The 26,085-nt window shown below is 42.1% G+C and overlaps 1 protein-coding gene across 1 annotated transcript; it reads right to left on the bottom strand.

The window, feature by feature from the left end:
• Positions 1 to 246: 246 nt before the first annotated feature.
• agap2 (ArfGAP with GTPase domain, ankyrin repeat and PH domain 2) lies at positions 247 to 24,081 on the bottom strand. Its single transcript, XM_042408561.1, has 18 exons — positions 22,325 to 24,081; positions 18,635 to 18,693; positions 17,358 to 17,445; positions 17,059 to 17,144; positions 16,773 to 16,908; positions 15,183 to 15,317; positions 14,925 to 15,043; positions 13,956 to 14,108; positions 13,736 to 13,810; positions 13,237 to 13,341; positions 11,069 to 11,249; positions 10,096 to 10,221; positions 9,861 to 9,995; positions 8,820 to 8,971; positions 7,103 to 7,193; positions 6,687 to 6,909; positions 4,323 to 4,602; positions 247 to 1,649 (listed from the first exon to the last, which is right to left on the bottom strand). Exons 1-18 carry the CDS (start codon positions 23,511 to 23,513, stop codon positions 1,443 to 1,445), a joined length of 3,540 nt encoding a protein of 1,179 aa, XP_042264495.1. The 5' UTR covers positions 23,514 to 24,081; the 3' UTR covers positions 247 to 1,442.
• Between the last annotated feature and the right edge of the window lie 2,004 nt (positions 24,082 to 26,085).

The raw sequence follows: 26,085 nt of genomic DNA, 5'->3' as shown, positions 1-26,085 counted from the left end.
TTAGTCATAAGCTTTGGACAATTTGAAATTTTCGACGTGACAAAGCTCGTCAAAGTCAGCAGGATTCATCCTCTGGGGATCGTGAACGTCTAAACCAAATTTTTAAAGCAATCAATCCTGCAGGTGTGGAGATATATTTCAGCCTGGATCATGCTGCTAGCAAGGCTAAAAACATGCTATAAAACAAAACGTTATGCAGCAGGTTGGGCCTACACACACAAAGACAAAATAAAACACAACAAATGATCATGATAATGCTAATTAAAAAAGTTTATTTTATTCCGGTAACCATTTCTTTTATCTCACAAGGGATTCACACAACCCACAAAGTGTCAAAGGTCAAACAATGACACCTGTAACCGCTTCATATACTTCACTGTAAATTCGTGGGATCGACCTACACAACAGTAACATGAATGTGTATAATGTCATAGTCTTCATGTAGTTATCTGGCTATCCCAAATGAAACCTTTAACAAATAGTCACATGTTTACAGAATGTAAAAGCATCTGCTTACTGGTTTATGCTTTTTATGACATATAAGAGAATAAGAAATTATAAAAGACGATGAAAAACAAACCTGACAAATTTTCAAAACTACCAGTAAGAAATCATTTACAAAATTGAGTCTGATTTTTCAGTTGTGTCTTCGTTACAGAGTTTAACATTAAGTATGTAGTATAGGTACATTTACAGTATATTAAAATGCAATATCTTTGACCTGTGAGAGTAACACTGACATATTTCATCTTCAAAACCATTCATTTTTCTAGTCTAAGCAGAATGTCATAATTATCTCGGCTGATTCGTCACTGGGAAACAGTTTATATTGGGCCGACTGGACCTATATACTGCTGCGACAGGCACACATAACTAACAACATGACATATTGCAGGTTTATGTCTTATTTGTAAAGCCAAAAAGAAAAAAAAAAAAAAAAATAGCTGTTTTGGTCCAGTCACAACAAATTTGAACAATACAGTCGTCCAAAACACGGTTTGCTCTATCCGCGTTCAAAACTTGTTGCTTTTTTTTCGTCATCATAGCTGGATTATTGCACTTCTCCTGGAGGAAGTGAAACAGAAGCAGCTCGACTGTCTGCTCTGCTCTAAAATTACAGAAGACAGCTACAAATCTACTTGAGTCATCTTGAGGTCAACAACAACACAGTATTTATCTGTCAGCAATATATCTGTCATCAACAAATTGAATGAATATTGCTTTTAAGTTGTTTGATATGTTGTTCAGTCTTCAGAAACAATTTTTTTTTATTATTTAAATCCTTAATACTATGCTATATAGTCCCGTTATTTTTCTTACACCCTTCTCCAAAGCTTCAGCTCTGCCTGTATCCATGTTTTTTTTTTTTTAAAAGGTTTCTAAACTACGAGCGTCATCCGGTTGTCGTGTGTGTGTGTGTGGTAGCTTTTCTTCAGTCCAGGCTATGTAATCCGTTTCCTGGAGCTGTTTCGCCCCAGGCTGGCAGTGCTGGAGCGGCGGGAGAGGACCGGCGTGGCAGTGGTGGGGGACGTCTCGTTGGGACAGCCGTGTTGGAGCAGAATATCGATGCAGCCTTTGCTCCCTGTCTTTCTGGCCATCATCATGGCGGTCTGGCCTTGGCTGTCTTTCGCTTTCACATCGATGCCGTACTGTAGGGAGAGTTGGGAGGTGGGGGGGGGATGCAGAGAGAGAACATGATATTTGCTCAGTAAGATTATTTATAGATTAAATATTGATTCAAGGTGGAACAGTGTGTGCTGAGAAATGCAGGTCTAGTAGACGAGCATCTCTGCTTGTAAGACCCGAAGGCTTTAAAACCAACCAGGCGAAGCAAGAAACTGCCAAAAAACTCCCCCAAAAAAGAGATTAACTGCATTTTTCAATTGATTTTGGTAATTTGATTTGTAGCAAATTTATTAGGAAATGTGCAACACTAAAGTACAACTAGGTTGAGAGCTGCAACATCAGATAATTCTATCACTTGTCAAGTGTCAAAAATCTTTATCTTTAATCTTATTATTTTAATTTATTTTGTGCTCAGATGGGGCATATTGCAAAAGTTTTTATTGTATTCATGTTTTAAAATGTTAAAATGTTTAAATGTCTTATCTGTTTTATTTGTCATTGTCCTTTATCTGTTTGATTTAGTTCTTATTTTATCTTATTTTTATCTATTTTATTGGTTTTATAACATTTTACGTTTGCACTCTGATCAGCTTGTCAGTCATCTGTGAAGCATTTTGAATTGCACTAGTTGTATACAGTATATACTCTTCTTCATAGTATACTGTCTTTTGCAGTTAGAATACAAGAAATCAACACACTACAGGGCTATACACATAAAGTTTGATTGATTGATTAATTGATTGATTGATTGATTGACTGATTGACTGATTGATTGGAGTACAGGTTGGCGTCTGAAGCTGTGTCTCAAATCTACACTATACATTACTTCTGAGCAGGTTTTGAACACGTCACGTGCTCACAGTGGAAAAGTGACTAAATCAAGTCTACTCAGAACATCAGGTAGGACACTAAAATGCCCGTGAACACTTTTCTCCCATAATGCAAAGCACAAAGGAATGAAAAGTAACAGTGGATGGTGGTGAAACAGTTCCATGAACACCTCAGGAAAAAAAAAAAAAGATTGAATTTTTGAGAAAAAAGCATTTTGTTGTCTTTTAGTGAGGTTGAACTTGCGATGGCATTCAGAGGTTTGATAACCTTTGAACAGCACATGCATTGCATAATTTCCTGCTGGTATAAAACCTTGCATTATAGTGTTGGGGCACGGTGTGAGTCTAGAGACAGAGCATGACATGATTCATCGCTCTCTACTGACTTTGTATTGACTGAAGGTGTCTCCTTGTCACTTACGTCTGCTAGCAAACAACAGAAACATGCCTAAAAGATTCTGCGTGGCAGGATGCACTACCAACAGCGTAAAGAACCCAGAAGTAAGTTTTTATAAGCTGCTGAACTGAAAAACTGAGCCTTGAAGAAGACAAAAGTGGATACAAGCAATAAGATGTGAGGCATCAGCATCAGTACACTGTGTGATCCTGACAATATGTCTACATGTGCAGCAAGCGCTTTGTCACCGGTACGTCAAATATCCAAATGTCAGTTTTAGGCTAAATATATTTCTGCAAGTTAAACTGAAGCATTTTGACAGTTTGCAACTTGTGTTATAGTGGAATGTGCAGTATTATGTTTGCAAGCAAGATAAGATAAATATACCTTTTCCTCTCTGGTAGACATAGCATGCTAAAATAATCCTTTGACATACTGAAATCTAAGCTAGCTACAGGCATTTTGTTAGCGTTTCAGCTCTGGGTTGCCTATCATGGCTCTGACTGTTACCCTAAAAACCACGACCCTGCGTGGTTTCAGAGTATGACGCTCTGTACGCTCTGTCTCTATAGACCTTTTCAACCCTTCGACAACACCACAGGAACTAAACTCATAACTAAACTAGGAACTTAAATGTCTCTTTTGCATATTCTATGTTCCCTCTGCATTTGAAGAACCAAGACGTTTAAGCAGATTAAAAAAAGATAGTGGCCTTTAAAATGTAATTTGTCGTTTCCTCATGTGTGACATGAGGAAACGACAACAGTCCTCTTTTTTGTCTTTTTGTATTTACTGTTACACGTCTCTGATGTTTGAATTGGATGTAAATGAATAAATAAAAAGGTACAGAGCTGGAAAACTAGACTGAAACTCTCCAAAGTGGATTGTTTGATGGTTATTTATCTCTGCTTTAGAACTGCAATGAAACCGTCAGCAAATAAAATTTTATTTCTCTCCTTCACTCACTTTCTGCTCATTCATTCTCCTTTTAATCACTTCACCCTCCCTCTGCGTTCAGCTCTTTTGTTTTTGAGGTTAATAAACATACACAAAATTGCAGGAAATGTCCACTTCTCATCTTAATACTTCCTTATTTTGAGAAGGAAGCGGTGCATGCACTGAAGCAGCTGCGGAGTCTTTGTTTGACCGTACGGCGACAGAAAACTCCAACCAGATAGTTCCTGAACTCATCAGCAGGGACTTTTCTAACAGCTGGAATTAACCTGCTGTATTTGAGGAACTTGAAGGTGACAGGATACACAAAGCACAGGTGGCTAACAGACAGCAAATTTCTGCCTCGGAGCCCCCTGACCTGTTAATTTTGTTGTGGCAAGACTATCTTGATGTTATCTACTATATTATAATTTTTTTTGCCCTTTTACAGTCTATATTCTGTCACATCTGCTAAGGATATAAAAAAGGTGGACTCTTAGGAATCAAAGAGGTAAAAGCAGACAGGAGAAACCCACCCAGACGAGCAGCTGGGTCATGACAACATCTCCCAGCTGACAAGCAGCATGCAGGGCCGTGCGAGGCGGCGAAGACGACCCGGCCGGTGGAGCGTTGATTTGTTCCTTGGTGCTGTGTGCCAGAAGGAGCAGCACCCTGGGAAGATCTCTCTCCGTCACTGCAGACAGCAGCCAGTCAGGCATACTGTCCTCTGGCCGCGTGGTCCCCGACGCCGGCTGAAGAGGCGGCACAAACGCCCGTTGTTCATACTTAGCACGAATCCAGGACTCTCTCTCCTCACTTGTAAAAACAGACACACACACACACACAGGAGACTCGGTCAAGCATACAAATATATACACACAGACATTATAATATCAAGATGAAAGTCACTAAAGCATGTACCATGGCACCTTTCTAAGGATCAGTCAACTGTTTGATTACTTTCGCTGCCAGATGTTTTAAAATCAAAACAAGTGCAAATTCAGTGCAACTGAAAATTTGTAATTTGTATTTGTAATTTATTTAGTCATTGAAAACCACACATCTGAGCAGAAAGAAGTAGAAAGCACAAGAGGAAATTCCTCAAAGAATCATACCAGTGTTTGTTCATGTTTCTGCTTGTGGGAAATTTCACATTCAGATATCTGAGTCAGCTCCCAAAAACCACTGAAACTATGTTGTAAGAGGGCAAAATTGATACAGTGTAAAGAAAAATGTGTGGTTTGTTTATTGCAGTAAAAAATGTGTTATTCTGCCTCTGAAGCTTTAATGTTTCCTACAAGCACTTGAATGCACCAAATTCAGTCCATAGTTTCAACGGCTTTGTTGATCTAAATATAACTGACAGTGAAAGGATACAGCTGGTGATTTTCTATAATGGTCTTATTGTCAACAAATCTCATGTGCAGAGCCAAACCAACAATTGATTGACTTAGTATTGTGTGTGTGTATACAAAGTCTGATACATGTTATTCTCCTGTGCTGTAGACATTTGTAGAGAGACTGTAGTCCACAAGCTATTAAAAACACGTCAGTGAGCCACACTGCTGCACTGGGCGATATGTTCCTTCACCACAAAGATTGCATCAGGGTAGTTTTTTAGAGGCGGTTCCACTTACAGAGCTTCACAGGTTTGTTGTGCTACATATCACAACCTCTTGACTTTAGCACAAAGTCAAGAGGTTGTGATATGTAGCACAACAAGCTAGCAAAGCTCTGTAAATGGAACAGCTTTCCTGCACGTGCTCAGTGGCGTCTGCCTTACACAGAACTGCTGTCCAGAGAATGAACACGTGATCACTGTTATTAGTCTTTGGAGCTGTTTGGATACACACACACACACAATACTTGCAAGTTGATCAATTCATTGTTAGATTGGCTCTGCATGAGATTTGTTAACAATAAGAAAAATATAGAAAATCGCCAGCCATATCCTTTAATTATTACTTAACCTCTCTCAAGTTTGATTTGAGCTGAAACCAGCGGCTGTTTGAAGGTAGGTTTTCAGCAACCTAAAAAAACCCTTTAAACCTGCATTGTGGAACTTTTACATACAAATGAATATCTGTTACATTCAAGCCCTTGCAAAACGAGTTCACACAATGCTGATTAATAGATAAATCTTTCAGTATTTCACAGTATACGGAGTTTTTAAATCTCATGTCGGGCTCGACATTCCCGCGGTGGCCATTTGGCCTTTAATCGTGTGGCTCTTCTAGACTTTCCAAATGTTACAGGATCGAATTGATCAGATAGTGAAACGAGTTGTTTTCAGCACTGAAACACTCAAAACAATTTATCCACCGTTTTACAGCTGCAACAGTAGGTTACAGCCAGTATGTACTGGCCATCGGGCATAGTACTGGGACAAATCCCATTGGGCCTGCAGACCGTCAAAACATATCCGTTTTTACCAGCCAGCCCTCTGTCATTCAGGGTGCACATGAGGGTGTACTGCATGCCTGTTTCAGACCAAATCAGGTGTTGCGACACACAGCCGCAGGGTTGAACGGAGGTGTGTGGGTGTGTTTGTACTCTAGAGCATAACCGATGTGAAACAATCAGAAAATAACGTCGTATTGATCTGATTCACCGGCTTCATCGCTACCGGTGCTCCCTCTCTTCATTCACCCTCTAGCTCACTCGACCACTGCTGCTCTCTCTCTCCTCTTTTTAAAATGAGTCAGGAATCCGACAGAAAAGTTTAACTTTACTTTTAACGTTATCAAACTAATAGAAATGTCCTCCGCTCGTCCTTGTAACGTCTTTGTACTCAGGCAATCACAGCCGAGCGCCTCCCTTTACTCTCACTGCCAGAAGGGGGGGCGTCAAAAGTCCCTCATTCCAGCTTTAAACAAATATGATGATTAGGTCGCGCTCACCGTGTTGCACTGGGTATGGGTTTGGTTCTGCCCTGTGTGCAGCATTCCCAAATACTGTTGGCCATGTGGTTCCCGATGGCAGCCAGGACTTGCGTGAGCTCCCCGGGCCAGTCGTCCAGGTCCAGCGAACGTACACGAGACAGGTGAGTCCCCAGGTTCCTATGGATCCCCGAGCACTCGATGCAGATCAGCGCACCCAGATTGAGACTGGCCCAGGTGGGATCTTCAGGGCGAGAAGACAGACTGATTAAAGGAAGTAAGCCCGTAATGAACTTGGAAGGATTACTGAGTAGAAATAAACAATGTGTGCAGTAAACTGAGATACTACTGCAGGCTATGGATGGTGTATGAAAGCGGGATTATCCTCCGGAGTAAATCTGCAGCTGGAGGGAAAGATGCGACATGTAAGAACTCACTTGGTGCTTCACAGTCCACACACAGACTGTTGCCTTTGGCGTTACGGATGGCCTGAAGCGCTACAGCCTCACTCTGGCTGCTCCTCCGCGCCTGAACAACAAACACAACACAAACACACACAGACACACACGTTTGAATCATTTATTTATGTCTACACAATCAATTATATTACAAGAACAAATGATATTTAAAATCCACCTTCGCTTCTATGGGAATGCTTAGATTATAGCACATAAAAACATCATCATATCACATGTATTGATTATTCCATCTGATACTGAATCATGTGTATAGATAATGGAAACACATGACATTTAAGTCTACAAAGGGATGCAAAAAAGCTTCTTCCACAGATATCGTTTAGAGCTCAATTATCCACTGAATATTTTTAAAGCCCCTTGCTTTTCAATCTTATGTATTTCTCTATAATATTAAATATCTATAAGTTAATAAGCAACAATACAAGTCAAAATTCAGAACAAAACATTGTTAGTTATTATTTAAGAAGAGTTTAAAGGTCCAGTTACACTTTTCAGAAAGTGGCACAACGAAATTTATCCATGCACCTTTGCAAAATATTTGGTTTATTATCAGAGTTTATTATCAAACACTTCATGATTTCATAAGTTATCAGCTTTATGTAGCCTACAGCTTAATATTTTGAAGGATAATAAAGAAAAAATTGCTTTACTTCCACTTGATACCTAGTTCTCCACTGTGCATATCCTGCACTTTTGTGGCCAGAAAGGTCAATATATGTAACCTGGAAAAGTTCAATAGATTCCAAGACACCAGGGCAACATAACATTTCAACTTCCCGGCACTAATGGTGAACTATTGTAGCTGGCGAACCAATAATGTGTTATGTTGGCGAACCAACATGCTAGCCAGCTGGGAATATGCTAACGCTAGTCAGCCACAATAGCTCTCCAAGCTTCTCTCTGTTTTATCTGCCATTTACTCCTCCTGACCTTTTGCTCTCAGGATTATACATAATGATATTCAATTAAGAGTTATTAAAGCACACTGAGCTAATGAGCTTGCTAACTGCTTCTTAAATGTCAGTTAGAAAGCTTGCTAGCTTGGTCGCTAACAGGACAATAAGTGTATTCAAAAGACGAATAAACAATCCTCTTGGTGTAGCAGTTTATACCCAAACAGAGGAGGATTAAATAGAGATGGATGAGGCAAAACAGACAATGAGCTACAATAACTTCCTCCATTTGTGGACTCTCTGGCTTTCCGTTCCCTCAAAGGTCATCATGGTCAAGATGGCTTGTTAAATTCACCAAATTGAGGGGGAAATTTTCCAGCAACATCTCCCCTACTGGACGATCCACTGAGTGGTGAGTCCATTGGAATTTATTTATTTTGCCACATAATTATACAGTTTTAAATGCTGGTGAGACCAGGTCTTAACTCTCAAAAACCCAACTAATCTGGTTCATCGGGGTCATCATGTGGGTGTGGTTTGATCATATCTGGTTGACAGTGGCCTAGAAACTCCCACAAAACTGTCATTAGATTTTAAATCAAATGTTTCTAAACTAAAATTGGTGCAAAGACATTTTTGCCACTTTCTTCTAATTTCAAACAGTTAGAAAAGCAGAACCAGAAATACAGAAATATCTCATGTAAATTAACCAAAACCCTGTCTTACTTACTTACTACGCTCAGAGTAAGAAGCTGAGTTTTGAGGGCTTTTAATGTGTGTACCTTGTTCCTGCCGCTCTCACAGGACTGCAGGCTGGCCAGGATCTGGCTCTCTATAGCCGACACCCACGAGTCCCTGTCCTCCAGGCTCTGAGCCTCAAAATGCCACGTCTGCCCGGTAAACGACACAATGATAAAGTCTGCGTTCTCTTCGTCTGCAAGTGAAAGGGAAGCAGAAAAAAAAAAAAACTCAAATGAGATTTGCACGTGTACATGGAAGGAACGCATGCATGTGAAGGAATTACAAAAAAAAAAACATGCAAAACAGCACAAAACAGCGATTTGAGTGAAGGTGAGAACAGAAAAATCTTGGGGTTACGACAATGAAAACAAGTCAAATGAGTAACTCAAGCTTGGGATGAAGGTAACGTATCAGTCAGGCACACTGAAGAGGAAAACAGACAGAGGGGAAAACATTGTATGTAAATCAGAGCACAAGCTGATTCAGCTCCATCACCATCACTTGTTACCTGTCTTATTAATGTTTCTCAAGCTACCAAAGCTCTTTAATTTCCACATTTTGCGTTTGGCTGCAGAACAAGAGATAAGCACAGAAAAAAAAGGAAAAGAGAGAAAGACAAGTACAGGAGTTAAGAATAGGCTCTTTTCAGAGAAAGACAAAAAAACCCCTTCATTAAACCATGTTCTTTACAGAGGAGACAGAGCGGATAGAAGCTTGAGAAAACGAGTAACTGTGCAGGAATATGTAAATATTCCTACGCAGTTAACATATTTTTTTTTGATAGGTTTGAGTTATTTATAACATTTCCCTGGAGAAATTCACACAGGGGTGATAGCAAGAATCAAACACTCCCATTCAGAAGCCCCGAAAAACACACTTTAATGTTTTATTCATGCGTTCATTTTCTAGTTATTCATCAAATGTCTTTCTTTGATGCTTTTTCATTCACTCTGGCATCAGTGCACGTACATATTTATAAAGTCAACACACACACACACACACACACATACACAAAAAAAGCAGTAGCAGTTGTATTTCCTTGTAAAAAAAAAACTGAAACTAACATCTCTAATTTAAGTTACCTTCAGCTTGCCCGACGGCTGCATCTCCTTTCTGATTCATGCTCTTCTTCCTCCTGTTCTTCTTCCTGTCGCTCATGGGAGATGACTGGCCCGGGTCTTTTCCAGCGAAATGACTGGCTGTCCCTTCAAGGGCATCTGACATTTGGTGCGAGAATAATGAATCATCCATGACAGCGTAATACGAGGTCTCAGTAAAGCTATAGCCGATGTGTGTGTGTGTTTGAATCCTACGTACCAACACTTTGTGCTTTGGTTGACAGTGAAGAGGGGCAGCGCTGAAGTCCTCTCTCACCTCCTTGAGGTGACAAACCACCAGACCTGTCATCGACCACAGACAGAGTGGCTGGACACAACTGAGGAACTGAATGTAAGACAGGAAGTTAAATGTTTACATATAGTATATATATAGATATATTTATATATGAGACGCAAGACCCACATCTGAAAAAAAAATCCACACTGTCTGTTATTTATAAAAACACATGACACAGTGCAACTCATTAGCATAGCATAGTCGGTGGCAGAACAAGTATTCAGATCATTTATTTGAGTAAAATCAGCAATATTACACTATAATACTTGAGCTAAAGTACAGAAACATTAGCAACAAAGGGTACTTAATGAACACATTATTACATGTCTGTGTCATATTATTATATTATTAACTGATCATATGTTTTGTATGTACATTTTTAATCTGAAAAGTAACTGCAGCTGTTAGATAAATGTAGTGAATTAAAAAAAGAGGAATTATAATTTAATACCATTGTACCCGGTGACATGTTATCTAATTTCCATGAACAGTTACACTGAAGTTTATTTTGCATATACAGCTTCCTGATACCCTAAAAAGTCCCTAAATCACTGAGTGTGTATTAATCCGCCATTGTAAATAGTCCCCAACAAATTCACTATTTCCTCCTTTTTGAGTAACGTTTGCTAGAAACTAGCGTGCCTAGAAGTTTTAGGGAAATTACTGAGACTTTTTAAAAGAAAACCTAAATATATTTGTGACTAGTTCTCAAAAACTTATGTCTTCAGTAGGAACCAACAGGGCTGAGTGTCTCTAACAGGGAAAAGAGGAACATATTGTTGGTTTTGGACTTTTAATGGGATTTGTTGACAATAAGAAACATGTGGAATAATGCCAGCTTTATCCTTTAAATGAAACTCAGTAAGTCACAAAGTTTTCACACTAGTAGAAGTACCTGTACTTGTGTTATCAGCGGCTGTCGGGTCCTTACTCAGCCCGTTAACTCCAGGCACAACACCAGAGGGGACAGGTGAGGGCCCCGCGGGGGCGACGGCTCTCGGAGGACGTTTCCCAGGAACCTTCACTGTCACACGCAACAAGTCTATTTCCTTTCCATGAATATTCTGCGTGTAGTCCTGAAACCAACAGAACATGACACATATTAGACATTTTCACTGGGGATATAAAAACATCTTGGTGGTTGAAGCCATGTGACACTAAGTAACACATTCTTTCTGTTTAATTAAAGACAATTAATAACACATTAATGTTAGCTAACTAGAAAAGTTTAGATAGATATTGCTGTTACTGACAGTCAGTTGACTGACCTTATGACTCTTCTCTACTTCTGCTATAATAGGCTAATGTATGTTTTAGCATTTAGCATTCAATCGCTAAGCTCCACCATCCTTAGTTACTGTTGCTACACGTCTGTCAAACTTTTCATTCTCACATGGCACACAGGTGGATAAAAGTGATAAAAGTGTCCGATTTAGCATCAAAATTCTTGGTTATTTTCCAAATAATGTCCTTTATTCAGACAGTGGTAGACAGGCTTTTCATTTCTAGAGATTTTGTAGCCTAAAATAAGTGTTTTTTACAGATCTTTGTGAGCTAGCTGTTTCTAACATTACCTTCATGAGTTGGTCTCAGGCTCTTTTGTATGATAATATAACACATTTGTTGTGGTTGCTAGATGTAAACTTCCCCAAATCTAATTAAGAAGGGCAGGAGCGGTAACATCAGCCTACAAACTGATAATAGCATCCAGGGCCAGGAAATACTGCACAGCGGATGTATTAGTCATGAACATGGCTATTTAATGTAAACTAACCCCACAAAAGAATGAGAGTATTATGGTAAAACTGCAAGTAGAGCTGCAACAATTAGTCGATTAATCAATTACTTGATCAACAGAAGATTAATCAGCAACAATTTTGATAACTGAATAATTGTTTTTTTTCATTTTTTAAGCAAAAATGCCAAACATTTCCTGGTGGCAGCTTCTTAAATGTGATGATTTGAGGGTTTTTTGTCTTGTAGACGATAGTAAACTGAGTATTGGATTGGATCGTCATCACCATGAGCTCTAAGACAAAAGGCATTTTTCATAATTTTCTGACATTTCTGACAATAAAATGTATTGATTGAATTGATAATAAAAATAATCATTAGTTGCAGCCATAACTGGACGTAATACTTGGAAGTGACACTGCTTACATTAGAGCAGACAAACACGATGTTTAATCAGTTCTTTACACTTTTGTTCTTGTAATTTTGGGTTTAGAGAGGATTTAAAAAAGAATATATGTCAAACTCTTTGTAAAGCCACACGTACACCATTTCGGCTTATGGAGAAATCCAAAGCTTGACAATCCTGTTGTGCGTAGTTACAGTTGCTAAGCTGTGATTGGACAGTCGCTATTCAGAGGACAGTGTTTAGTGAACGACCAAATGTTGCTAGTCGCTACTTAGCAAAAGTTACATAAGCAAACTGCTTTAAAAGCCAGTTCCTAAAGTGACAGTTCTTATTCACTGGTGCAGGAAACTCTGCACAAAATGTTAAATAAAAAAATCAATATTAAGCAAAGGTTTCAAAGCAATTAAAGGGCTGTAAAGACAAATGTGGCCTGAAGCAGAAACTATAGTTGAATCTAAAAAGCTACAGATATTCATATTCATAATCTTATATTTGCATATCTGTGATTTTTGATTTTACATGGCGCGTTACATTAACGCAACTACTATTCTCCTTCTCTTCTTCTTCTTCTTCTTGTTTAAACTATGAACATTTGCACATTCCTGGTCAATCTTTTGTATATTTAATTTCATTCCCTTCAATTCAAAATTTAAAGCAGCTCTTCTCACTTAGAATATATATTTGACATATTTTTTATTGTAAATTTCTTTCTTTCTATTTTATACTATTAAGGTTACTTCATTCTGTGCATATTTTGAATGTTACACACCACAACTACCGAGGCAGAATCCTCGTGTGTGCAAACCTACTTGGCAATAAACCTGTTTCTGACTGTGATTCATACTGAAAACGCTCTCGGCCATTTGCTGGATGCTTCACTGTGTTTTACTGCCGTATTGATCAGTCTTGCGGTGTTCTCTTACACTGGAGCTGGAGTGGTAAGACAGCGTGCCGTTGTTGGAAAGGGTGACGTATTTCTTCTTCCATTCCTTGTTCAGAGATCTGTCACTTCTCTTCCAAAGGATGCTCTGTCAAAAACAACAACCCCAAGGTCACTGCACTCGCAACAACAAACGACACTCAGGATCGGCCTAAATTTAGAGGCGATGTCTTCAAAGTGTTGCAGCATAAAAGCAAGCTTGGTCCAACAACAATAGCTGAAAGCACTCGCACGGTATTAATAGAACACCCTTGAGGAAGGTTGAGAAAGGTTAAAAAGGATGAAACAATAGATTTTTTGTGCTGATTACGTAACATGAAATAAATAGACAAGTGCATTTTTGTTCAGTTTGTTCCCACCTTGTTGCTGAAGAGGGAATTTGCGCATTTTGTCGTGCTGCAGGCAAACCGAAGCATGTAAATACCCGCTTTATTGAATATTCAGTGTTTATTTTGTTGTATTGTTTGTCATTTTAACCATACCTGTTTGATGGGAACGCCCCGTACGCTGCTCAAGTCTCCTTTTGTATCAGCAGCTTTTTTATCTGGATCCCGATTCTGAAAGAAATCCAACAGCAGGTGTTTTAAAAGAGAAGATTTCAGCCGAAAAACGCCAGATACGGAGCACGGCGGAGTGAAATGATGGTGTGAAATGACAGGAGGCTAAAAAGGTGTGAGACACCGGCAGTTGGCGACGACTAACCTTGAAGAGGGAGGGCCGTCTGGGGATGCTCTTCAGGGCGCGTGCGTTGATACTGCCTCCCCCCTCTCCCTGTGCAACCCTCAGGTCTTTGCGACCGGTCACAGGGGTGGAGGGGAGGGAGCAGGCGTAGCTGCTACTCAGGCCATTACTGGCCTGAGAGTCGATGGAGGATGGGGAGGAGGGAGGGAGAGGTGGAGGAGGACGGCGGGGTCAGGAGGTCAGGATGCAGGGAGGGCGGGGGATATGGGAGTGGAGGCGTGAGGGAAGAGATGGAGACAGTGAGAATGTGTTGAAAGATGAAACAGGTGAAACAGATTAACAAAAAAAAGTGAGCGATGATCGACAGCATGAATTTTTCAGTCGTCAATCGTCGTGAACGAGGGGAATGTGATACTCATGGAGGTGGGATGGATGTAGAATAGGTGATGAACGGTCTCGGAGGTGGGGGTTTAAAATTAGATTTCGGTTTGATAGATGGTTTTAACTTTATAATGCATGTAACACTTCCTCAGATGAATGCTTAACTACCTAAACTGCCCAGAGAAAGCTCCACAGAGTTTCCTACGTTAGACACGATCTCTGAAATATGTGTTCTCTTCATCAATACTGAAATCTATTTAAAAAAAACCTTGACAAGTAAGAAAAGAGCATCAGAGCCTCTAACATGCTCCTAAAACTCTACAGAGGTGGAAAAATAAAGATCCTCAGTGAAAGTGAAAGAAAACGCAAGTACGGCAACAGCAGATGACTTTCATCTGTGTACTATTTTTATCATATCTTATGTAATATCTGTCTAGACTAGAAAAAAGATAAGTGTTTGCTGAAGCTGAAGAGCAACTAATGAATAAGTTTCACTTCTGAATTTATTAATATTTACAAGATTTTCAAAACCATCTTTAAAAAAAAGACTCTTTCTGTCCTGTAAGGTGAGTTTACAGGATAAACAGTCCAGCTGTTAGGATGCGGTACCTGGCCAGGAAGTGATGATGATCCAGGTGTGGAGCCTCCAGAGTGACTCGGGGAGTTGGGAAGAGACTTGCAGGCCTGCAGCGCCGCCTGCTTTTTCTGATTTACAATCTTCTGGGCGGCTGAAAAAAAACACACACAGCAGCCGTTAAATTTGTTTAACCAAACTAACTGTCGGTGAGCTGCAGCAGTTTTTCTTCATGATAAAAATCAGGCCACTCGTCCTGTCGATAGCACTTCATAAAACCTGAGTCAACTCACCCTCTGCAAACACTCGGTCGACATTGAAGCCGTAGGTGGCACAGGTCTCGTAGAACAGCGAGTGACGCACGTCGATACACAGCTGTCGGGCTCTCTGGTCCTCGATTACACGGGGGTTGGTGCTACTGATTTTATCTGAATAAGAAGAGAAATGAATGTATGGAAGACTTTATTATGACAGATTAGCACAGCAAAGAGTGTTTATAATACAGGCTTATAGTTTGTTATAAAGGCTATATAGAGACAGATAACTTCATTAATCCTCAGAGGGGAAACTAGTTTGATCCAAGAGGACATTGGTGGAGCTCAGGAGGAGCCATGAATTTGTTAGACACACATTTATACAATCAATATATTAAAGGAGACATGACATTTTGTATATAATTTACTATCTTGGCATCTATTGCCTGTCTGTCCGTCGTGGAAGATGGATCCCTCCTCTGTTGCTCTTCTTGAGGTTTCGTCCATTATTTGGGGGAGTTTTTCTGCATCTGAATCGAGGGTCTAAGGATGGAGGATGTTGTACTGCTGCACAGATTGTAAAGCCCTTTAAGTCAAATGTATGATTTGTGATATTGGGCTATAGATAGTAAGTGAGTGAGTAAGTAAGTAAGTCTCTAAACGCTTCACTCAACTAGAGACTGAGGACAATCTCCCAGCTTTTGTTGTTAAAACTGGGTGGAAACACTTAAAGAGTTTTTTAAAAAAAATCCTGCATTGCAGAACCGATCCAAAGTCTTTAGTGCAGCCCTTCATATTGGAGCAGTGACTCCCCCCATTCTCCTCACTACAGGGAAGAATAGGAGGAGAGCATCATCTCCAGTAAGACATATCCTTGACAAAATGTAAGCGGCGTTGGAGCATCTACCTTGCATTTAAAAATCCCCAGACGATTGGTAGGCGGGGAGATTTCTGATTGATCGGTACATTAAAGTGCCCACATGGACATACAAGAAACCAAAATACAGCTGCAGAGATGAAACATTTGTCAAACATTGACACGAACTAAACATCTCACAGAACACTGCAAACAAAGAACTTTGTCTTCTGTGCCAAAAATAAAATCAGTCACATCAAAGGTTCCTTTCCTGAAACACAGCTCGAGTTTTTTTTATTATCATCTAGAAAAAATCATCAGAAATTAAGGACATTTTACTTAATAGTGTAGCCATTAAATCATCATATAATGAGCCATTTTTTCTTCAGACATTATGTTCTTAATTTAGGTTTGTACCAAACATCAACAGACCATCTTTCATCAGTTTCCTCCGGGCATCATGAAAACAGATTACACTGTAATCTGTTTTGTAAAATAAAAAAAGAATCAATCCTACAAACTAAATAGAATAAATAAAATAAAGCAGTTTTTTTGGCAGCGCATCTCTTCTTTTCTTGGCAAAGTTCCCATCACCTGTCAGCCGGTGGATAATGTGAAACCATCACGTTAACAAAACTGGACTAAAAGAGAGGTAAAAACTCCGCAGGGTGCCTTTAACGTACCGTATTCATCCCTCTGACTCCAGGTGAGGATGTTTTAGGGCTCAGAATATGTAAATCTGCGGCTGTGATTCATACAATTTGTGCACTGACCTTGAGTGCCGACCACTATGACTGGGATGTCTGTGCGGTGAGCGCTGAGCTGGCTGTAGAGCTGATAGAGCTCCTGGAAGCTGGCCTCGTTTTCCAGACTGAAGACCAGAATCACTGCGTCAACCCAGCTGCTGAACTGAAACGGAGAAAGAGGAGGAAGACATTAACTCAGCAGGCACCAGCCTGATGGATGATGAGTACTGCAGCTATTATGCATACTCACTGCTGTCTCTCTCTCTCTCTCTCTCTCTCACACACACACACACACACACACACACAGAAGCACCTGTGCATCAGGTGGTCCAGGTTCCTCCCGGATCATTAATAAATGACTCTGTCCATCCACCAGCACTTCCTTTTTATACCTGCCACCTGACAAGGACAATGACAATGACAGACAGGTTATTCAGCAGCTGGTGGCAGCGAGACAGGTGGAAGATGAAGCCATAACACACACCAGGCTGCACCAAAAAAAACACACACTAAAAAGGAAAATACTGCTACTTTTAAACTGAAACCCTTTTGTGAGCAACGTTATAACTCAGCTACCTAAAGGAAACACGTAGAGATGTTTATCTCTCTTACCATCAGCCTTCTCAATTGCAGCATAACTGCCTGTGATGTATTTGTTCACCAGCGCTGACTTGCCGCTTTTGATACTACCCAGAATGCCCTGAGAGAAAGGAAGGAAGGAAACACAATACCATGAGGTTAATTCAGAGTCAGCGTGCATGAGCGATCACAGCACAGAGTATCGAATATCAGATTGAATTGAGATGCATTCGACTCAAACTTCCTCCACGTAATGTTGTTTGTTCCTTATAGTTGGTTTAGTCTCTCTGGCAGCAGATATTGAATTTCTAACTTTAGATTGCTGTATTGTTGTTTTATCCATATATGGACATATATTCAGCAGAGGAGGATGTGCTCAGATCCTTTATTTAAGTACAAAGTCACACATTAAAAATACTCCATTGCAACCAACATTTACATACAGACGCAGTATCATCTGCAACATGTACTTCAATATTGACAAGTAAAAGTAGCTGTAATGCAAAATGGGCCCTTAGCAGAATCTTATATTATTATATATGATATATTTTCAGATTTTTAACTTGTAGGCTGAATTTAAAGGTGTATTTGGTCAGTATGGAGCCAGTTTTAAAGGACAGGTTCACAGTTTTTTAAATCTGTCTGTCAGTGCCCAAATAAACATTGACAGTTTTTCTATCTGTTATCCAGTTCATACTGACCATTAAAAGATTCCTTGCTAGTGTACTTTCAGTGTAAACGATGGGGCCAAAATGGTAACACGCTAACAGGAAGCTTCAGCAGTCTGTGTTTTAGTCAAATAATATCTTCCACAGTTACAGTCTTCATAGTACATAATTCTCTCTTTGTGTCTCTCAGGGGGATAGTGATAAAAAGAGGGAATTTTGTACTGAAAGGACTTTAAACGTTGGAAAATATCCACTTGATTTGATTAATTTGGACGCCTCATATTAGCCTCAGATAAATATTTTGCTGGATTTTGGCGCCGATCACTGAAAGCGCATTAGGGAGGGATCTTCTACTGGCCGATATGAACAGGAGGAATGATTACAGCAAAATCTCAGTGTTTATTTGGGTACCTGACTAATGTTTTAGGACGGACTTATCCTTTAACTATGTTATATAACAACTGTGTATTTAATTTATGGCAACAAATCATATTTAACTTAATGCTTTCATTAAAAAACCTACTAGTGACTCTGGCTGTCAAATAAATGTGTTGTAGTGTGATAAACAGCATAATATTTCTCTCTGAAATGTAATGGAGTAGAAATATAAATTGGAAACTAATAGCAAGACTTTTTCCTCACCACTCTCAGCTCTGGGATGGATCTACTCAGGCTCCACTCCTGGCTGTTGGCAATACTTACTAGAGAGACAGACAGAGACAAACAGTCAGTGAGGCAGGGACACACCGAAAGAAATTCATCATCCTGTACCATCTACAGTAAAAAAAAAAGGGCAGCCACATCATGATGGCCTGTGGGAGAGCAATAAATCACACAGCCGGCAGCTGCGTGACTGTCCGCCATAAGCAGACGTGTGGCCTAGCAGGTCGTGTTAATGAATATAACCTTTCAGTCACAACGGGGGATTCTACAAGGTGCAGCCACACCGCTCGTTATCCACTTTCCTCCCCTCGTGCTGTAAATGACGGGCAGCTGTGCGATGAGGCCTTTACCGGATGGTTCGGATTCAGCTGCCATTCAAAGATGTCTCCTCCTCTCCTCTCTCTCTGAGCTAAAATTGAACTGAGATGAGTTTTGATGTGCTGAAGTCGTGAGAAATCCCAAGAACGTTCACACGGGCGCACACACATGCATGTACAGTAGTAAAGAGGGGGAAGCTTTGCACACAGCTGTGCCAATGTCCCTACTGGGAAAAAGAGGTGGCATGCCCCCAATGTGATGTGACGCTCACACCCAGACACCCAGCTGCAGCTTCAGAGGGACGAGAATAGATGGACAGACAGAGAGAGAGAGAGAGAGAGCCTGAGGAGAAACTGAGATAGAACAAAACTAATGCTGCATTCATGTCATATCAGAGTTATTATAATCACAAGTTGACTTGTAAATAGTCAACATCCGAGTCTCTCAAGTTGGGAATCCGACTGTGGAAGTGCCTGAAAACCAAACAGACATGGACAAAAGCCTGGCGTTCAATCTAATTAACCCCGAATATAATTGATACGGTGTTATATCAATGCACAGTGTTTTAATCTTTACACAGCCGACTCTGTAATCCGACAACTGTCTTGATTACGTTAATGCTCGCAGGCCATTTACACAGGAATCTCTCTTATCTGTACCATCATCCCCTGTAACAAGAACGCAGAATAACAGTCGATATCCACACCAGCAGCTTTATGAGGATTACTTTTACTTGTATGAGGCTCAGCTAGATGCTAATTCCAGCACACAGACATGCTCAGATGCTGCTGTTTGCTAGGTATTTATACCATGTTCACCATCTTAGTTTAGTGTGTTAGCGTGCAAACATTTGCTAATTTGCATTAAAGAGAGTATAGGCTGATGAGAATGTCATTAGTTTGCAGGTATTTGATCATAAATCAAAGTATTGGACACATTTTGACCTCATGGCGCCAGATGAAAAGTTAAGGAATCATCAACGTTATTAAAAATTCATCCAGAGTGGGACATGAATGTCTAAACCACAATTTAATGGCAGACCATCAAAAAATATTTGTCAAGACGTTTCATTTAAAACTGCAAATGTCAACCTCATGGTGGAGCTAGAAAAAAAAATCAGGGGATCATCCAAATGTTCAAAATACATCATCTGGTAGCGATAAATGTCTGTAACAAATTTTGTGCCAATCCATCCGGGAGATGTTGAGATATTTCAGTGGATGAGCAGCACTTGCGGAAATGTCAGAGGATCACTAAAGTTGGTATGATTCGTCCTCTGGGCACCATGAATGTTTGAGCCAAACTTCATACAAATCCATCATATAGTTGTTGAGATATTTTAGTTTGAATCAAAGCGTTGGACCAACAAACAGACCAGCATTACCATATCTAGAGCCAAGCAGCTAAAAAAAACCCAGTTCAGAAACAGAATAAACATCAGAAAATACAAATAAAAACAGAGAAAGACAACAGAGGAGACCAGGAGTTAATGTCAGTCCGACAGATATGATGCCCGCTGCCCTCGGTACAAATGTGTGATGTGTCCTTCAAAGACAAATGATGATTCTTAATCATCAGAGTTGTCCAGGCCAACACTGCACAGATAAAGCCCAGTGATGATGCTTCAGGCCAGAGAAAAGAGGCTCACACACGAGCTGCCGCTGCGGGCAAGCTCCCTGGTAAAAAAAAAAAAAAGGGGGCAACTCCTAACCACACAAACAGAGACAAACACACACATGTACTTTTGTCTTTCTGAGTCAAAGCTGCTGTTGCCAAAAGTGATCAGACAGTGTGATCCTTCTGCTGCTTCGGCACAGATTTCCCACAGAAAGCCAATTATCCACAGACTGCGCTCCAAACCAATCATGTGCGATCCACCACATCCCCCCCACCACCCCCCCACATGTAGCCTGTAGCTGACAGTCAAAACTGCCAATTGTTCAACTTAATTCTTTCTTCTTTTTTGGGGGGTGGGGGGGGGGATTTTTTTTTTCTCAGAAACCTCTCAGCTTGTCTCAAAGCACGACCACACACACACACACACACACACACACACACACACACACACACACACACGCCTCCTCCTCCACCACCTCACTGTTTCATCATACTCTGCCTCTGTAGCAGCAGCAGAAGAAGCAGCAGTCCTGCCGGTTGCCATGGCAACACTTCCTCCTGCCCTCAGTGTGTATGTATGTGTGTGTGTATGTGTGTGTGTGTGTGTGTGTGTGTGTATGGTGTGTGTGTGTGGCTAGTCTCACTACTTGAGTGAATCCACAGTGTGCATGTGTAATAGTGTGAATACACAATGAGTGAATGAATACATAAAACACACACACACACACACACACACACACACACAGTCTCTCACTCCCACCGGCTGACACTCGCTCTTTGAGCAAACATGTTTGTGAAAGAGATGCACTGTTGTAGCTGCAGCCGTCGACACGCAACGTCGAGGAAAAGAAAAAGAAAAAAAAATCTCACAACCAGCGAGTGTACATCCTAAATCTTAAAATGCGGCATGAACGCTTTGACATGATAGAATTTAAATTGCACACCCGACAGAGACAAAGACGGAGTGAGAGGGAAGAGGAGGAATAATAATAATAAAAAGAAAAAATCCCATATAGTGACAGAACATGCAGTGGGTGGAATATCAAAGACGGGATTAGAAATGTTCTTGATTGGCTGTGAAGCCACACTTCCTTTTTTTTTTTTTTTTTTTTTTTTTGGACGTGGGTGAACAAATATCTCATGTCTTTTTTTTCTCTCCCTCTTTCCAACCGTTTCAGCTTTATAGAAACAGAGCCAAAGCAAAGATCCACCAGCTCCACCAGCTCCTCTCCCCTTTGGCTTCATTATGAGATTTAAACCCATGCTGGGAACGCTGCTTTAAATGTGTATGTGTGCAGAGATTAAACCCCTCCAGCGGTGTGAAATCGGGCCCTCTTGCGCTCTGAGGGGAATTAGATTAAGACTATCCGAGATGATTCTATTGGCAGCTTCCAGATCAAAGAAACTTCATCTGTCATCAATTTGCAGCCGCTTCAGGAAGAAATGTCTCTTGACACGTGACACGTATTATAGCCTGTTAAATGTCTATTCCCTGCGTGGGGTTCTTCCTTGAAAAGATCAACCCCACCCGACCCCACCCACTCATTTTAAATGGATGCCTCCGCACAGATGAAGGGGATGTGTCAGTATGTCTGATAGGCCTAATTGTTTGGCGGGGAGCTGAAGACAGGAATGTTTGAGTGTCTGATCGTGTTTTGATGTCATGGATGTTGAGGTGACAGTGATGTGTGTGTGTGTGTGCGCGCGCGTGTGTGTGTGTTTGTGACCTCCTACCTTCCTCCTCACTGGAGTCTCTCTGTATATAGACAGGAGGCGCTGTGGAGGATGACCCCGCTGCCCCCGAGCTGCTCTTTGTGAAAATGCCACTGATGAACTTGAGCATCTTCCTGTCTTTAGCGGAGCCTCGTTGGCCCTGCTGCGCCTGCTGGGCCTCCCTGGCAAGACCCAGGTCTTCAGAGAGGCTGTTCAGGTCGCTGTTATCCAACGTGCGGCTTTTCCCCTTGCGTGGCGGTTTGGGGGCCTGGGTCGCAGGTGCGGGTAGGGAGGTGGAACCTGACTTTAGTCGCTCCTTCCTGGGGATGTCTCTCATCACCGCAGCCATGCCGCCTCCGATCTCCAGCGGTAGTCCGGCGTGAGCTTCATCCTGCAGGTCTCTCCATCCTTCGGGCCTGCTCGCCTCGGCCCATGAGGCCCTGCAGGGGCCTGGAGAGCGTGTAGGCATGCGGCAGTCCTTCCGGTCGAGGCTCTGGGCTGAGGTAGGGCTGCGCTCTCTGCCATCTCTGGAGTCCCGGCCCCGGGTGGCCACGCTGCTGTGAGACTTCAGCAGACTCACAGGACGCTGTCCCGCCGGGCGGATAGGGAGGCTGGTTCTGGTCGGGGTGCGAACGGGCTCGACCACCTCCGTTGACGGTGTCGTCGTCAGTGATGGAGACCTGCATTGCTTCGCCTCCGGGGTGGAAAGCGGCTTCTCTGCCCGTGTCAAGTCTGTCTCTGCGGACTTTTGAACTCTCTCGGCCTGTAAGGGGATCGAGAGGTTGCACGGAGGCTTTTCACTTCCTTTACTAAGAGCATCAACAGCGGAGGGAAGTTTATCTTTCAAAGGGCTGAGGGGTTTTCTCTCTCCATCCTTGAGTTCACTTAATTTGACCCCTTTCACATCAACAGCAGCAGCATCCTCAGCACTTTGCGGTCCCTCCACTCCAGCTCCATTTTCCGCCCGCGCAGGAGCTTCACCTTCAGCCTCCGCTCTCACCCCGGCGGAGGCCTTCTCCTCTTCCTCCTCTCCTCCTCCTCCTCCTGCCCTCCCTCCCGGCCGGGTCTCCGGCCCAGCGTCCACCTCCTTTGCTCCCTGGCTGCTGTTCTTGGCCTCCCCTCCGCCATTCTCCTCCACGGCCTCTACCTTGACCAGGGTGAGGGAGATGAGGTAGGTGGTGCGTTGCTGCAGGGTGCCGCCTCCGCTCATGTGGTCAGGCTTCAGTAGACACACAGTAGATGAATGAAACCAGACAGAGTGACATGAACAGCTGACAGTCCGCCAGCGTGTTGGGATGTGAGAGAATCTGACAGCACGACAGAGACTAAAAACTTACATGGAGGGAGATTAAGTTTCTCCTCGGAAGATAAAACAGCAGAGCGACTGTTGGTTTCATCCATCCCCCAAAATCCCTATTTCTTTGTTTCGGATTTTTAATTTCAGTCACGGATTTCTTCGCTGACTGCAATTTTTTTTTCTCTGGAATACAGTAAGAAAAAGAAATCCACTCTTCCTGACAACCTTCAGCAGACTGTCAGTGCAGTCCAAGCATCTCTTTTGTTCCTGTGAAATACCCAATTAAAACCTCTCCTCTCTGCATATGCACGCAGCTACTGATGCAAATAAATCTTCATTATGGCGCCTGATGCCTCGTTCCTGATGGTAATTATTTACTTGACCTTATTTTTTTTACGTGCAGCAGCCACATCTTACATGTTGCTCAGTCCATCCTCTTCTTGTGCTAGATCCTCTCAAAAAAAAAACCGGGATTCAATTCAGAAAAACAACTGCCCCGCATCATACGTCATCAAAAAATGTGATCAGCAGCAGCTGTAAAGTGAAAAAAAAAGGTGAAGTCTTTAAAAATTCATTAGTGTCACCCTAAAGCAGCATGGCACAGTACACCCAGAGCTGTATGCAATCCGGTCCAAGATCATGGGCTCTCGTTCCCAGCCTCACATGTGTGTTGACAGCAGCATCCATTCAGAGAGCGCGGCGGCAGGAAGGCAGGCGGCCTCGCGGAGACGCACAGGAAGGACACTGATGAGGGCTGAAGGGGATCAGGAGGAGAAACCAACCAGGAGAAACCGGGCGGATATCTGGAGATGCATGACCGAGCCGGGGCGCGTCCGGCCATCACGCCCCTCTCGCTGTCTCCGGGGCCGCTTGCGTCCTCTGAGCGCATCAGGCGTTGAGCATGACAACACACGAAAGAAGGAGCCGCCGAGGCGTAGTCACCGCCGCTCGGAACAGCTTTCCGATAGAGAGACACCGTCGCACAGGTTCAACGGGTCCAAAAACGCATCACACAAACGCACACACACATGCACACACACATGCACAGCTCTTCTCGCTCCTTCTCCCACAAAACACACTGATAGGAATCACCAGCGTCCCTCCCTCTAACATGCCCCTCCTTGTTGTAATGGGCAATCCATACAATGCAGGAGCTTCTCCTCTTTCCTTTTCCCTCCTTTATTTTCTCTCTCTCTCTCTGTTTCTCCTGCTGCTTCTCTCAGACTGTGCAGGGTCCCTGCTCTTTATTGCTCATCCCCTCCCCATCCACATCCCCTCCCCTCCATCTTTCTCCCTGCGTGCAGGAGAAGAGGAGGAGGATGAGGAGGGGAGGGAGGGGAGGGGAGGCAACTGGTATAACGGCTGGTGGTAAAGCAGCAGTGCACACAAGCTGGACCTCCTAAATGAAGGGGAGACCGCAGGAGAAACGATCAGTGACAGGGAGAGGCAGCAGGGTTAGAGAGAAGAAGAAAAAAGAAAAGAAAAGATGGATGCATGTTTGTGGAGGGAGAAAAAAAAGACACTCAGGGCAGGATGTGTTTTCCAAGTGTCATTTATACAGCTGCCAGAATAGTTTCATCAAGATCATCCATCTGTCTTCAGCTGTCTATTAGCTGTGTGTGTGTGTGTGTGTGTGTGCAGCTCTGTGTGGCTCCTCCTCAGTAGGAGGCTTGGCTTGTTTGTTGCTAAGGTGTTACAATCTTCCTGGCTCTGGTGGCACAATCATCTCCTCCATGTCCCTCCTTCCTTCCTCCACCTCCTCCTCCTCCTCCTCCTCCTTTTGGTACATTCTGCATAGCTATCGTTCCCTGGATCTCTGTATCAAAATGGTGTTTCTCTCTCTCTCTCTCTCTCTCTCTCTCTCTCTCTCTCTCTCTCTCTCTGTGTGTGTGTGTGTGTGTGTGGTATATGTGAGTGAAAGAGATTTCCTGTGAGTGTATTGATCTGTAGTCTATTGCCTACTATGGCATGTGTTCATTAGCAGAAGTGGGTAAGCTCTGGGCTCACAGCATGAATCGAGCAACGGCATGAGTGGATGAGAACATATTGGACATCAATAGTTGGACCACAGAATGCAAAAAAAAAAACAAAACAAATTAAACACATATATATTTATATTAAAGATGCAATTGATGAAAACCTGCATGTGCAAGTGTAAGAAATGATGTGAAACCAAGTACAGTCTGAAAAATGATATAACATAACACACAAATGCATTAATATGAGGAAAAGTAGACGAGGAGCTGCAATTATGCTGCGTCCAACAACAACAACAATAACAACAACAACACTGCAGCAAACATGATTACACAAACCATCATTTGAAATATTACCAGGTGTAATTTCATGTTAATTACTCTCTGATTAGCAAAAAAAATCCTTGATGTGAAATCAGAGGATGCCTTTCCCCCATAGTGCACCACTCTCTCTCCTGCCTCCCGCCATCATCCCATAATACAGGATCTGACTGTCCACCTGCTCAGCC

Source organism: Thunnus maccoyii, chromosome 4 (assembly GCF_910596095.1).
Source record: "Thunnus maccoyii chromosome 4, fThuMac1.1, whole genome shotgun sequence".
NCBI classification, from domain to species: Eukaryota; Metazoa; Chordata; class Actinopteri; order Scombriformes; family Scombridae; genus Thunnus; species Thunnus maccoyii.
Note: the sequence above shows the minus strand (reverse complement) of the source record. Positions and strands in the feature narration are given on the sequence as shown.